This window comes from Dermochelys coriacea, chromosome 3, assembly GCF_009764565.3.
Source record: "Dermochelys coriacea isolate rDerCor1 chromosome 3, rDerCor1.pri.v4, whole genome shotgun sequence".
NCBI classification, from domain to species: domain Eukaryota; kingdom Metazoa; phylum Chordata; order Testudines; family Dermochelyidae; genus Dermochelys; species Dermochelys coriacea.
Window position 1 is genome coordinate 65,153,944 of NC_050070.1, and position 10,516 is coordinate 65,164,459.

A 10,516-nucleotide genomic window follows, 5' to 3' on the forward strand; every position below is an offset into this window, starting at 1 on the left:
TTCATAGAGCAAAGTACTATTTATTCAGAACAAAAGCATATCAAAGAACAATAAACATCTTATATGCATGCCTGGCTTATCAGGTGATTCCCCATCTTCCCAATGGAGACCCTGGTGGGTCTAAAATAGTTCAGCTCCTTCCTCATGCCTGTTAGTTTTTGGAAGGTGTCTGAGGATATGTGTACATTGCAATTAAAGAGCCTTGGACACAGCTGTGGCTGGCCTGGGTCAGCTGATTCCCGTTCACAAAGGCTCAGGCTGCTGGGCTATAAAATGCAATGTAAATGTTTGGGCTTGTGCTGGAGCCAAGGCTCTGAAATCCTGGAAAGGGGGTGGGTCTCAGAGCCTGGTCTCCAGCCCGACCATCTATACTGCATTTTTAGCCCTGCAGCTGGATCCCTGGGAACCCAAGTCAATTGACCTGGGCTCTTAGACTTAGTTCCACGGATTTTTTTTTTTTATTGCAGTGTAGCTGTACTTTGAGTCTGAGTTATTTTTGTACATTTTCAAATTCTGTGTCTGCTAAGGCTATGTACCAGGTCAGACCAGTATGTTTGCTTTTCCCCAGGGGATGAAACTGCAAAAGACTAGTTACCACCCATTGTTTCAGTATTACATATTTGCATTAATTAATGCCCATTATCTTTAGTTCCTGCAGGAAAAATTCGTTATCATACCCATTTAGCCAGGAATACAATTGCTAACAAGCCCATAAATACACATATACTATTATACTGACTTTATAACTGTTATATCTGTATTCTATAGCACTTGTCACTCTCAGTGTAATAGGCTTTGAATATGATGTGATTCCAAAGCAGCTATCACAACAACATTCCTGTAACGTTTTATCCTTTAACTACTCTGCACTTTCAACCTTAACTCCATTTTAATGTAGGTTTTTTTCCTCTTGGAAATTAAACAGCTTTATGGCTGACTTCATTTTTTTTTCATAATTATTTTTTTTTGTTAAAAGAGAAAATCCACAAGATTATATTGTCTTGACTGATAGAGGATTATTGCTACAGTTTAAGAAACATTATTGCTAATAAGATCTCTTCTATTTTCAGGTGTCTGGGTTTAGAGCTGTAACATGGCTGTCACGATAAAAGAATGTCTTGAACTTCAGCTGTTGGAAATGGAAATGCTCTTTTCAATGTTTCCTAATAAAGGAGAAATAAGCCTTCAGGACAAAAATGCTCTTACTTATGTGCAGATGTATTTGAAAAATATAAAAGAAGGACTACCACCTCGGATTGAATATTCAATTTCTGTTGATACTGATGAACCAAAGGTGAAAACTTCCATTTACATTTTGTTTTTAACTATGCAGTTTTCTTAGTTTTGCACTGCAGTCATCAAAAAAAGATGTTCCATGCCATGTTTTTACCAAATATTTATAGTCTCCATAAAAGGTGCACAGAGTTCTTGTTTTGTAGTGAATAATACGTTTTGTTTGAAGGAGAAAAGGATTCAATTATCCTTTGGGCCCTCTACTGCACTCTGCTGGTTGGCATGGAATGCAGCAAACGTACGTACAATAGAACCTCAACATTTTGAACACCTTGGGAAATGAAGGTTATTCATAACTCTGAAATGTTCATAACTGAACAAAACATTATGGTTGTTCTTTCAAAAATTTACCCCTGAACCTTGACTTAATACAGCTTGAAACTTTACTATGCAGAAGAAAAATGCTGCTTTTCCTTTATTTTTTTAGCAGTTTACGTTTAACACAGTACTGTATTTGCCCTCCGCCCCTTTACAAACACCAGTTCGTAACTCTGGTGTTTCTAACTCTGAAGTTCTACTGTAAGTTTCCCAGCTCTAATTTTCAATCTGCAACTTGCACCCCCTTTGGGCAGGCAGAAGGTGGTGGATACATGGGGGCCAGTGGCATAATGGACACTTAAGCCCGCTGCATCATCAGTGGTGAGGGAAACAGGGCAAGGAAATCTTTGTAAAGTTTTTAAAAATTTTCTCCCTTTATACGTTTTTGTACGTAAGGAGATGATACGACCTTTGGCTTGCAGGTTCTAGCTCATCCCTTTTACTGATGAACCTAATAATTGCAGAGATAGGCTAGGTTAAGGGCGTTCTATTAAATATATTTTGTTATCGCCAGACTTGGATTTTTTTAAAACACTGTGGGGCCAAGATGAGACTATATCATGCCATAGTTCTTAAGCATAATCAGTGGGAGTTCTGCTTAAAAAGTGTTGGTATATTTGGTCTTTGAAAGATTCTGAGTACTCACAACTCCCACAAATATAAATGGGAAATCATTTTTATCATTCATTTTTCAGTATAAGATCCAAAACATTTCATTGTTGTTTCAAATGATAAAAGAAAAATAACAAGAATATCCAGTTTGTGAGTCATAAACATCTAATCATACATTGGAGATCCAGATTATGTAGTGTTTGCAAAATTAATGCCATATCACGCTCTGATTAGAAGAAACTTTATGAATTATGTTAGAAGCAGGTGATTAACTGCAGGATAGCAGGAATCACCCACAGATTTAAGTTGTGAATGTTTGGGTCATTTAGCACATACCCTCAGGAGAGCTCTTCTGTTTTGGTATTAAGGTAGAAATGCTCTGATAACAAATGGGAATAATAGCTAATTTTTATAATAGGACATCCATATATTAAAAATATTTCAATGTTTGAATATTCTTGTTTCAGAATATTGTCCACCCTTGCTCTGTCAAGTTCTTAAGATAGAATTATTTACATTTGTTTACTTGTGTAGTATTCTGCACAATGGAAATATCCCTTGAACGAAGTATTCCAGTAATTGGTTGGCCTACAATTGCCTCATCTATATTACTCTGAATAGCAGTCACCACTCCTTCACCACAGATGGCTTTTTTTGTTTATGAAGACCTGAGAGGTTTCAGTCACCTTTCATTTTCTTTTTGTGTGGTCAAATTGAGTGACAATAGCATCCACTACTATCCACAATAGTGTTACTGTGTTACATAACCACTCTTCCCGCAGGTGTTTTGTCTCCATATGCAAGTTGTAAAACTGAGAAAGTTCTTTATGATTCTCACAAGCAGAGTGTGAGTGGATGACAATGTGAGTGGGTGCAGAGAGAGAGAGCACCTGATGGTGCGGAAAGTTGTCAGACACCTGGAGCTTGCCATTCTCTATTACAGGTGTTCGCAACCGGCAGCACGCGAGCCGGTTTTTACTGGCGCGCTGCTACCAGCCAGTGTCCCAACTGCCGCCCCTGCTCATCTTGCTGCCAGCCTGGGTTAACGGAACCCCAGGCCGGCAGCAGGCTGAGCAGACCCAGTGGCCGGGACCCCAGCTGGCAGGAGCCGGCGGATGGAACCCCAGATCGGCAGCGGGCTGAGCCGCTCAGCCACTGCCAGTCTGGGGTTTTGTCCGCTGGTGTAGTGTATTAAATTTCTCCCCATAGGAATGTGCTATTTGCGGAGCATCAGGACTGGCAGCCGTAAGTAGTACACTGTAAGTGGCACGTTCCTACGGGGAGAAATTTAATACACTACACTGGGGTAGGGAAGGCTGTGCCTCCCCAAACAGCTGGCCCACTTCCTGCCTCCGACTGCCCCCCTCATAATCCCTGACCCATCAAACCCACCCACCCCCGCTCCTTGTCCCCTGACGACCCCCTCCCAGGATTCCCTGCCCCCTGACTGCCCCCATCAGAACCCTCCACCCATCCAAGCCCCCCTGCTCCTTGTCTCCTGACCGCTCCCTCCCGGGACCCCACTCCCCAGCCAATCCCCCGTCCTGACTGCCCTGACCCCTATCCACACCCCTGACAGGCCCCTAGGGACTCCTACGCCTATCCAACCACCCCAGTTCCCCATCCCCTTACCATGCTGCTCAGAGCATCAGGACTGGCAGCTGTAAGTAGCACATTCCTATGGGGAGCAATTTAATACAGTACGCCTGGCCCCGCTCAGCCCGCTGACGGTCTGGAGTTCTCAAAAGATGTTCTCTCACCCCTTATCAAAAATTACACTACAATTAGCTTAAAAAGTTGAAAACTTAAAACCTTAACTTTGTTTGCATATTACAGTAATTGTTAAAAAATGTCTAACGTTAATAAATACATAGGTTTGATGAAACGAAGTAGTTGTACTTATGTGCCTGCGCTTAATTTGTGTTTTCGATGATTTATCTTCTAAAAAAATCTGGCGTGTCTCGCATCCCCAGAAAGGGCGTCTTGCACCCCAGGTTAAGAACCACTGCACTAAACTGATAAGCTCTGCATTTTAATTTAATTTTAAATGACGCTTCTTAAACATTTTAATAACCTTGTTTAGGTTACATACAACAGTAGTTTAGTTACATAATATAGACTTATAGAGAGAGATCTTCTAAAAACGTTAAAATGTATTACTGGCACGCGAAACCTTACATTAGAGTGAATAAATTAAGACTGGGCACACCACTTCTGAAAGGTTGTGACCCCTGCTCTATTACAAAAACAGACTTATAGTAGGATTCTTGAAAGTCACTTGCCCCTATGGCTCTTTCTGGAACTGCAGTCTACATTGAAGCAGCTGTCTGCTCTGGCTAGCTTTGCTCAGCACAGCCACCTAAGAACATGTGCAGTAATAGGAACAGCTTCTCTTCAGGGATAACCACTTGCCTACTACAGACTTGCAACATTAGTTTATGAAGTAAGAAAGATCAACCACATGATGGGGATGTTGCAGGCATGGACACAGTGGGCTGGGACAAAGTAAAGAGAACAGCCAAAAAGAGATGAAGGGATCCATGACCAAGAAGAAAATATGGTATTTTTTTTAGGTTGTGGCAATTTTATTTGATCATATCTTATTTCCTTGGCAGAGAAAGGCATATCTAAAGGAGGGTGAGTCTACTTTAAACCCTTTGTGGGGGAGAGGAGGAGACCTATGGGCTGTGTATGGAAACATACCAGCAGTCTCCCCACCCCCGAGGATGACTGCTGTAAGTAACTTTCTAAACTGTCATTAGCTCAGGCATTCCTGTGTGGAGTGCAGGATATGGTTCCTGAAATTCCTGTTACTGTAATATGCATTTCAGTACTTGTAGATCTGATTTCATGTTTCTCTTTTTCCTCCCCCCTTAATTTTAAGGTAAAAGTAGACTTGCATGTATCCTTGCCTCACAGCTACCCTCATTCAGCACCGCAACTATTTGCAAGATCAAATGCACTAAATAGACAGAATCAACTGCAGCTCAATAAACATCTCACTTCTCACATCAGTTCTTTGGATTCAGGTGAACTGTGTGTATGTGCGGCTGTGCAGTGGGTATGAGACAACAGTGCATCTTATTTCCAAAACAGTGATGTCTCTTCTGAAACTGCTCCAAAAGAAAAGGCAGTAAAAATAATTTTTCATCGAATGTGGATCTATAGCTATCATATATATATATAGACAGGAACTGAAAAAGAAAATCTTTGATTGCGCAAAGCAATTAAATTTGACTGGTTTCTGCCTAACAGGGAAACCTGGTATCATCTGTGTGGAGGGGCTCAAAGAAAACAGTGAGGAGTTCTGGCATGTTATTAGATATCCTAACTGGAAACACATTTCCTGCAAACATGTTGAGAGTATGGAAACTGAAGGAAATGGGGATAAGCTTCATCTCTTTCATACTTTTGAAGATTTACAGTTCCAGGCACATAGTGATTATGGACTGAGGAATGACTATCACATGGATCTTGGCCAATTCTTAGAATTCCTTAAACAGCATCAAAGTGAACATATTTTTCAATTATTATTTGGTGTTGAAGGCAAACAGTCAGACAATTAACAATCAATTGTATAGATAGATTTAATTTTGCACATTACAAATGATTTTTTTTAAGCTCATTCACGGATATACTATAATTAAAAACTGAGTGAAATTGGTATACTGTGCTTATAGCTATTATAAGAATGGAAACTATGTAAAGTAAAATCATGGTGCAAGGATAGACCCTTTGCTTTTTGTTTTAATACATCATACGTAAGACCCTTTGTGTTCAGTTTAACCAATTTTTAACTGAAAAAAATCATGGGTGTTCAAAAGTATTAGTTTTTTTCTGATTTGACCCTACTTTTGTATCATTCAAATATATATAAAAATAACTTGTTGTATTAGGAAAATAAAATGCATTGCATGAGATGTATGTATTACAATAATACATTAGTCTGTGTGTATATGCAAAGTTGCCTCTTGAAGTAAGGCAATGTATTAGTGTAGAAGATATACACACAACAAACAAATAGGCATGCATGGAAGCTCTGAAGTGTCTGCAGATCTGACTGTACTGATGAATCTTATGCTCAGCACGTGCACATTTCAAGCTGTTAGCAGATAATGATGGAAAGATTTTACACACTAAAATTGGAAGAAAACTAAAATATGTTTCAGAACACAAGGAAGTATTCAAAAGTTTAAAAAAACCCAAACAGCAGAAAAGGGTGAAGTTGAGTGTATGCGCTGCAGATGGTATGGCCCAATTATTAAATGTAAATAGTTATAGGCTAATAGTTCTAAATCTACAACAGTAAATTTATTTTATATGTTTATTCAAATGAAATATTTTATTCGGAGCTTAGAGCTATATTGTTAAACTCAGAAGTGGCATTGTGTTTTGAGTGCTGTTTTAGTTCTCCAGCAAACCACATTGAATTCCGTTCATCAAAGCATTAATTTACTGTATGCTTTTCCCCCTGTCCTTCCATCCACTGAAATAAATCCTGCTATTACCCCTAAAACATGAATAATAGTTTTTTTGCAATGATTTTCATATGCTTTTGGTAGTTGGAGTAATAAACACAGAAATTCCTGGGAAAAATTAAATAAAATAAAACCCCAAAATGAAGGGCCTTAATCATAAGCTTTTGAGGTTTAAATATTTACTTGTGTAAATGACTGCTAAATCTACATCTGATACCATACAATCAGCATTTATCACCTCTTGGTCCATGAGGCAGCCTGCAGGGCAGTGGTTGCGAATTGCACAATCTCATACTATAGTACTCAGAATTATGTAGTCTGTCTGGTGCTTCCCCCACATAACACTTGGTAGTTTCTTCAGGTCTAGGCCTGTAGTAACTTTTTTGTATGGGCTTGGGTGGGGAAGAGGAGGGTTGAAGGGGGCTGCACACACCAATTTTTTTGCATTAACAACAAAAATAGACTGCTCCATGCTTTAGTCTGTGCAGCATCCTGACCTGCTCTGTAAAGCCTCTATTAAAACCATTTTTAAAGTGCATAAGAAAGGAGCCAACTAACATTTTATTTCTTACTAAAAACAAAATTTTGAAAAAAATACCACCCATTTATTCCTTTATGGCCTAGCCTTTGCTCAAAAAACATGTAATTTTATTGTGTTATCAATTTGTCCATCTTTTCCTTTCCATCTCCTGTCTTGTTACTCCCCAGTTACATTAGCTGTTCTGGCCAAGGATTGTGAGATTCAAAAACAAGTCGGAGAACACGTCAGTCTCTTTGGTCACTCGATTACAGACCTAAAAGTGGCTATTCTTCAACCAAAAAACTTCAAACACAGACTCCAATGAGAGACTGGTGAATTGGAATTAATTTTGCAAACAGGATACAATTAATTTAGGCTTGAATAAAGACTGAGAGTGGATGTGTCATTATACAAAGTAAAACTATTTCCCCTTGTTTATTTCTCCTCTTCCTGTTCTTGTAAAGTGCTGGAAATGGCCCACCTTGATTATCACTACAAAAGGTTTTTTCCCCTCCCCCCAACCCCGCTCTCCTGCTGGTAAAAAGAAAAGGAGTACTTGTGGCACCTCAGAGACTAACAAATTTATGAGCGCATAAGCTTTCGTGGGCTACAGCCCACTTCATCGGATGCACAGAATGGAACATATAGTAAGATAGATAGATATACTGGGGCAAGGCCAGATGGCTATGGAAGATTAGTGGGAGATAGATATATTAGCTCCAGGCTAAAGAAATCCCTGGTACCAGGATAAGTGAAATGGCCACTGCTCCAGGTCAATTAAGACACCTGTGGCCAGTTAAGAACTTTCCAAAAGGCAGGGAAAAGGCTAGGTTGATTAGGACACCTGAAGCCAATCAGGGGCTGGCTGAAACTAGTTAAAAGCCTCCCAGTTAGTCAGGTGGGTGTGCATGTCAGGAGCTGTGGGAGGAAGTTGCACTGTTAGAGAGGCTGAGTAGTACACACCATATCAGGCACGAGGAAGGAGGCCCTGACGTAAGGGTGAAGTGGAGCTTGAGGAAGTCAGGGCTGCTGCGGCGGGGAAGTAGCTCAGCTTCTAGTAGCTCAAGTAGCTCATGTTTCTAAAAGGTCAGCTACTATAGCTGATACTGTTAGGGTCCCTGGGCTGGATCCCGGAGTAGAGGGTGGGCCTGGGATTCCCCTCCCACCTTTGCCCCCTGATTAATCACTGAGACTGGGAGACAACAGAGACTGTGCAAGGAAGGATAACTTCTCCTCCACTCCCTCATTGGCTTATGATGAAAATGGCTCAGTAGACTGTGACCCTTGTCTCTAGAGAGAGACACCCTTACGTGGAGGGTCACAGTGAAGCTAGCGAAATCCGCCAGGAAACGCGGGACCCACAGAGGCAAGGAGAGAGCTTTGTCACACCTGGTGTTAGAAGTGGGATTTCATTCACAGCGTGGCAGAAGAAAGTTTTTTTTTTTGTTTGTTTTTTTAAAGTGCACTGGGGTTTGGGATTTTTTTTTGTTTTGGTTTGTTTGTTTGCTTTGTACCACAATGAAGGAGATGGTAAGAGCTCTGGTACAAGCCACGGCAGCCCAGCAGGAGGCCACCTGGGTTCAGGCAATGGCACAACAGGAATCAATGCAGCTACAGCAGGAAACCAATCAATTATTGATGAGCCAGGCGACCCAAGATCGTGCCCTCTTGAGAGAGGTGGTGGACCAGCTGAAAATGCTCATCACCCAGGCCCAGGGGTCTGACGGGACGCGAACCCTGAGGGCCACTGGTTGTCTGCCAAAGATGACGTCAGGAGATGACATAGAGGCATATCTCCTCTCATTCGAAAGGACTGCTCAGCATGAGGCGTGGCCCCAGGAGCAGTGGGCCAGCATTCTCGCTCCTTTTTTGTGTGGAGAGGCCCAGAAGGCCTACTTTGACTTGCCTGCCACAGATGCCACTGACTATACCTGTCTAAAGGCAGAGATCCTAGCACGATCGGGGTAATGGCAGTGGGAAGGGCCCAGAGGTTCCATGAGTGGAAATACCAGGAGAACAAACTCCCGAGGTCCCAGCTATTCAACCTCATACACCTCGCATGGAAGTGGTTACAGCCCGAGGTGTGCACGCCGGAGGAGATTTTGGAGACCCTGGTCATAGACCATTACATTCGGGGACTGCCGCCAGATCTCCGCAAATGGGTAGGCCAGAACGATCCGTCCACATACGACGAGATGATCACGCTGGTAGAAAGACAGATGACAGCCAGGGAACTGACCAGACTACCCAAGGAAGGCCCCTTTCGAAGCAAGCACCCGACCCCAACCCTGGAAGGTTGGGCAGCCAAACACCCAGGGAGTCCGAGGTGGAAGGGGGGGGCAAAAACCAGCGGGGACCCCAGAAGGAAGGGATTGGCCTGAGTGGGGGTAACCCCGGGACTAAACCCCCTCACCCCCGGGATAGGGGAGTGATGAAATAGTGGGGGTTGCATTAGCCCTGCATAATTACACCAGGTCAGTGAGGATAAATGGAGCAGAGACTACAGTGCTTGTGGACTCTGGGAGTGCTACCACCCTCATATCGGGTAAGCTGGTAAAAAGTAGTCAGCTGCTACAAGCCAAATGCGTAGCAGTGACGTGCGTGCATGAGGCTGTGAGCCATTACCCCACTAGCCCAGTGGAGATAGAGGTTCAGGGAAACCCCATTGAGGTGACCATAGGCGTAGTTCCTAAACTCCCATATCCTGTAGTCATTGGGAGGGACTATCCCGGGTTTGATAATTTACACCCCCTGGAGAGGCTGGAGGGAGGTGGGGATCCTGAGGACAGCAACTCGTCACCGGGGGAATATCAACCCCTGATGTTCGCTGAGATTTCTCAGGATCTGTTCTCAGCCCCCCGAAAGAACCGGAAGAGCAAAAAAAAAAAAAAAAAAAAGAGAGGAAGGCCGCGAAGGCCTTAGAAACCCGGATCCTGACCCTGGGCCAGAAGACCTCCCTAGCAGGCAGATGGATGCTAGCAGCCAACAGAGAAACTTCCACCACAGAAGGTAAGCCAGAGGCTGCCCCCAGCCATGATGGCAGCGAGCTGCTGGAAGAAGCAGAAGCTGGCCCCTGGGAGCTTGGGCAGGTTAGTCCTGGAAGAGAGACTTTTTGGGGGGGGGGGGGGCCAGGCGGAGGACCCCAGATATCATAACGCCAGGAAAGAGGTGACCGAGATCGATGGGATACCCGTGGATGGGAAGGTACGGGGTCCCGGACCTTACTTTATAGTGAAGAAAGATCTCCTGTACCGTGTGGTGCAAATGCAGGAGCAGGAGATACAACAACTTCTGG

General features: G+C 42.9%; 1 protein-coding gene across 1 annotated transcript; it reads left to right on the top strand.

Annotated features, from left to right (window-relative positions):
• The first annotated feature begins 358 nt into the window (after positions 1-358).
• On the top strand, positions 359-7,592 carry RWDD2A (RWD domain containing 2A). Its single transcript, XM_043510574.1, is given in 3 exon segments — positions 359-1,294; positions 5,108-5,398; positions 5,400-7,592. Coding segments are annotated over 3 exon segments (882 nt in total). The 5' UTR covers positions 359-1,093; the 3' UTR covers positions 5,790-7,592.
• Positions 7,593-10,516: the final 2,924 nt, after the last annotated feature.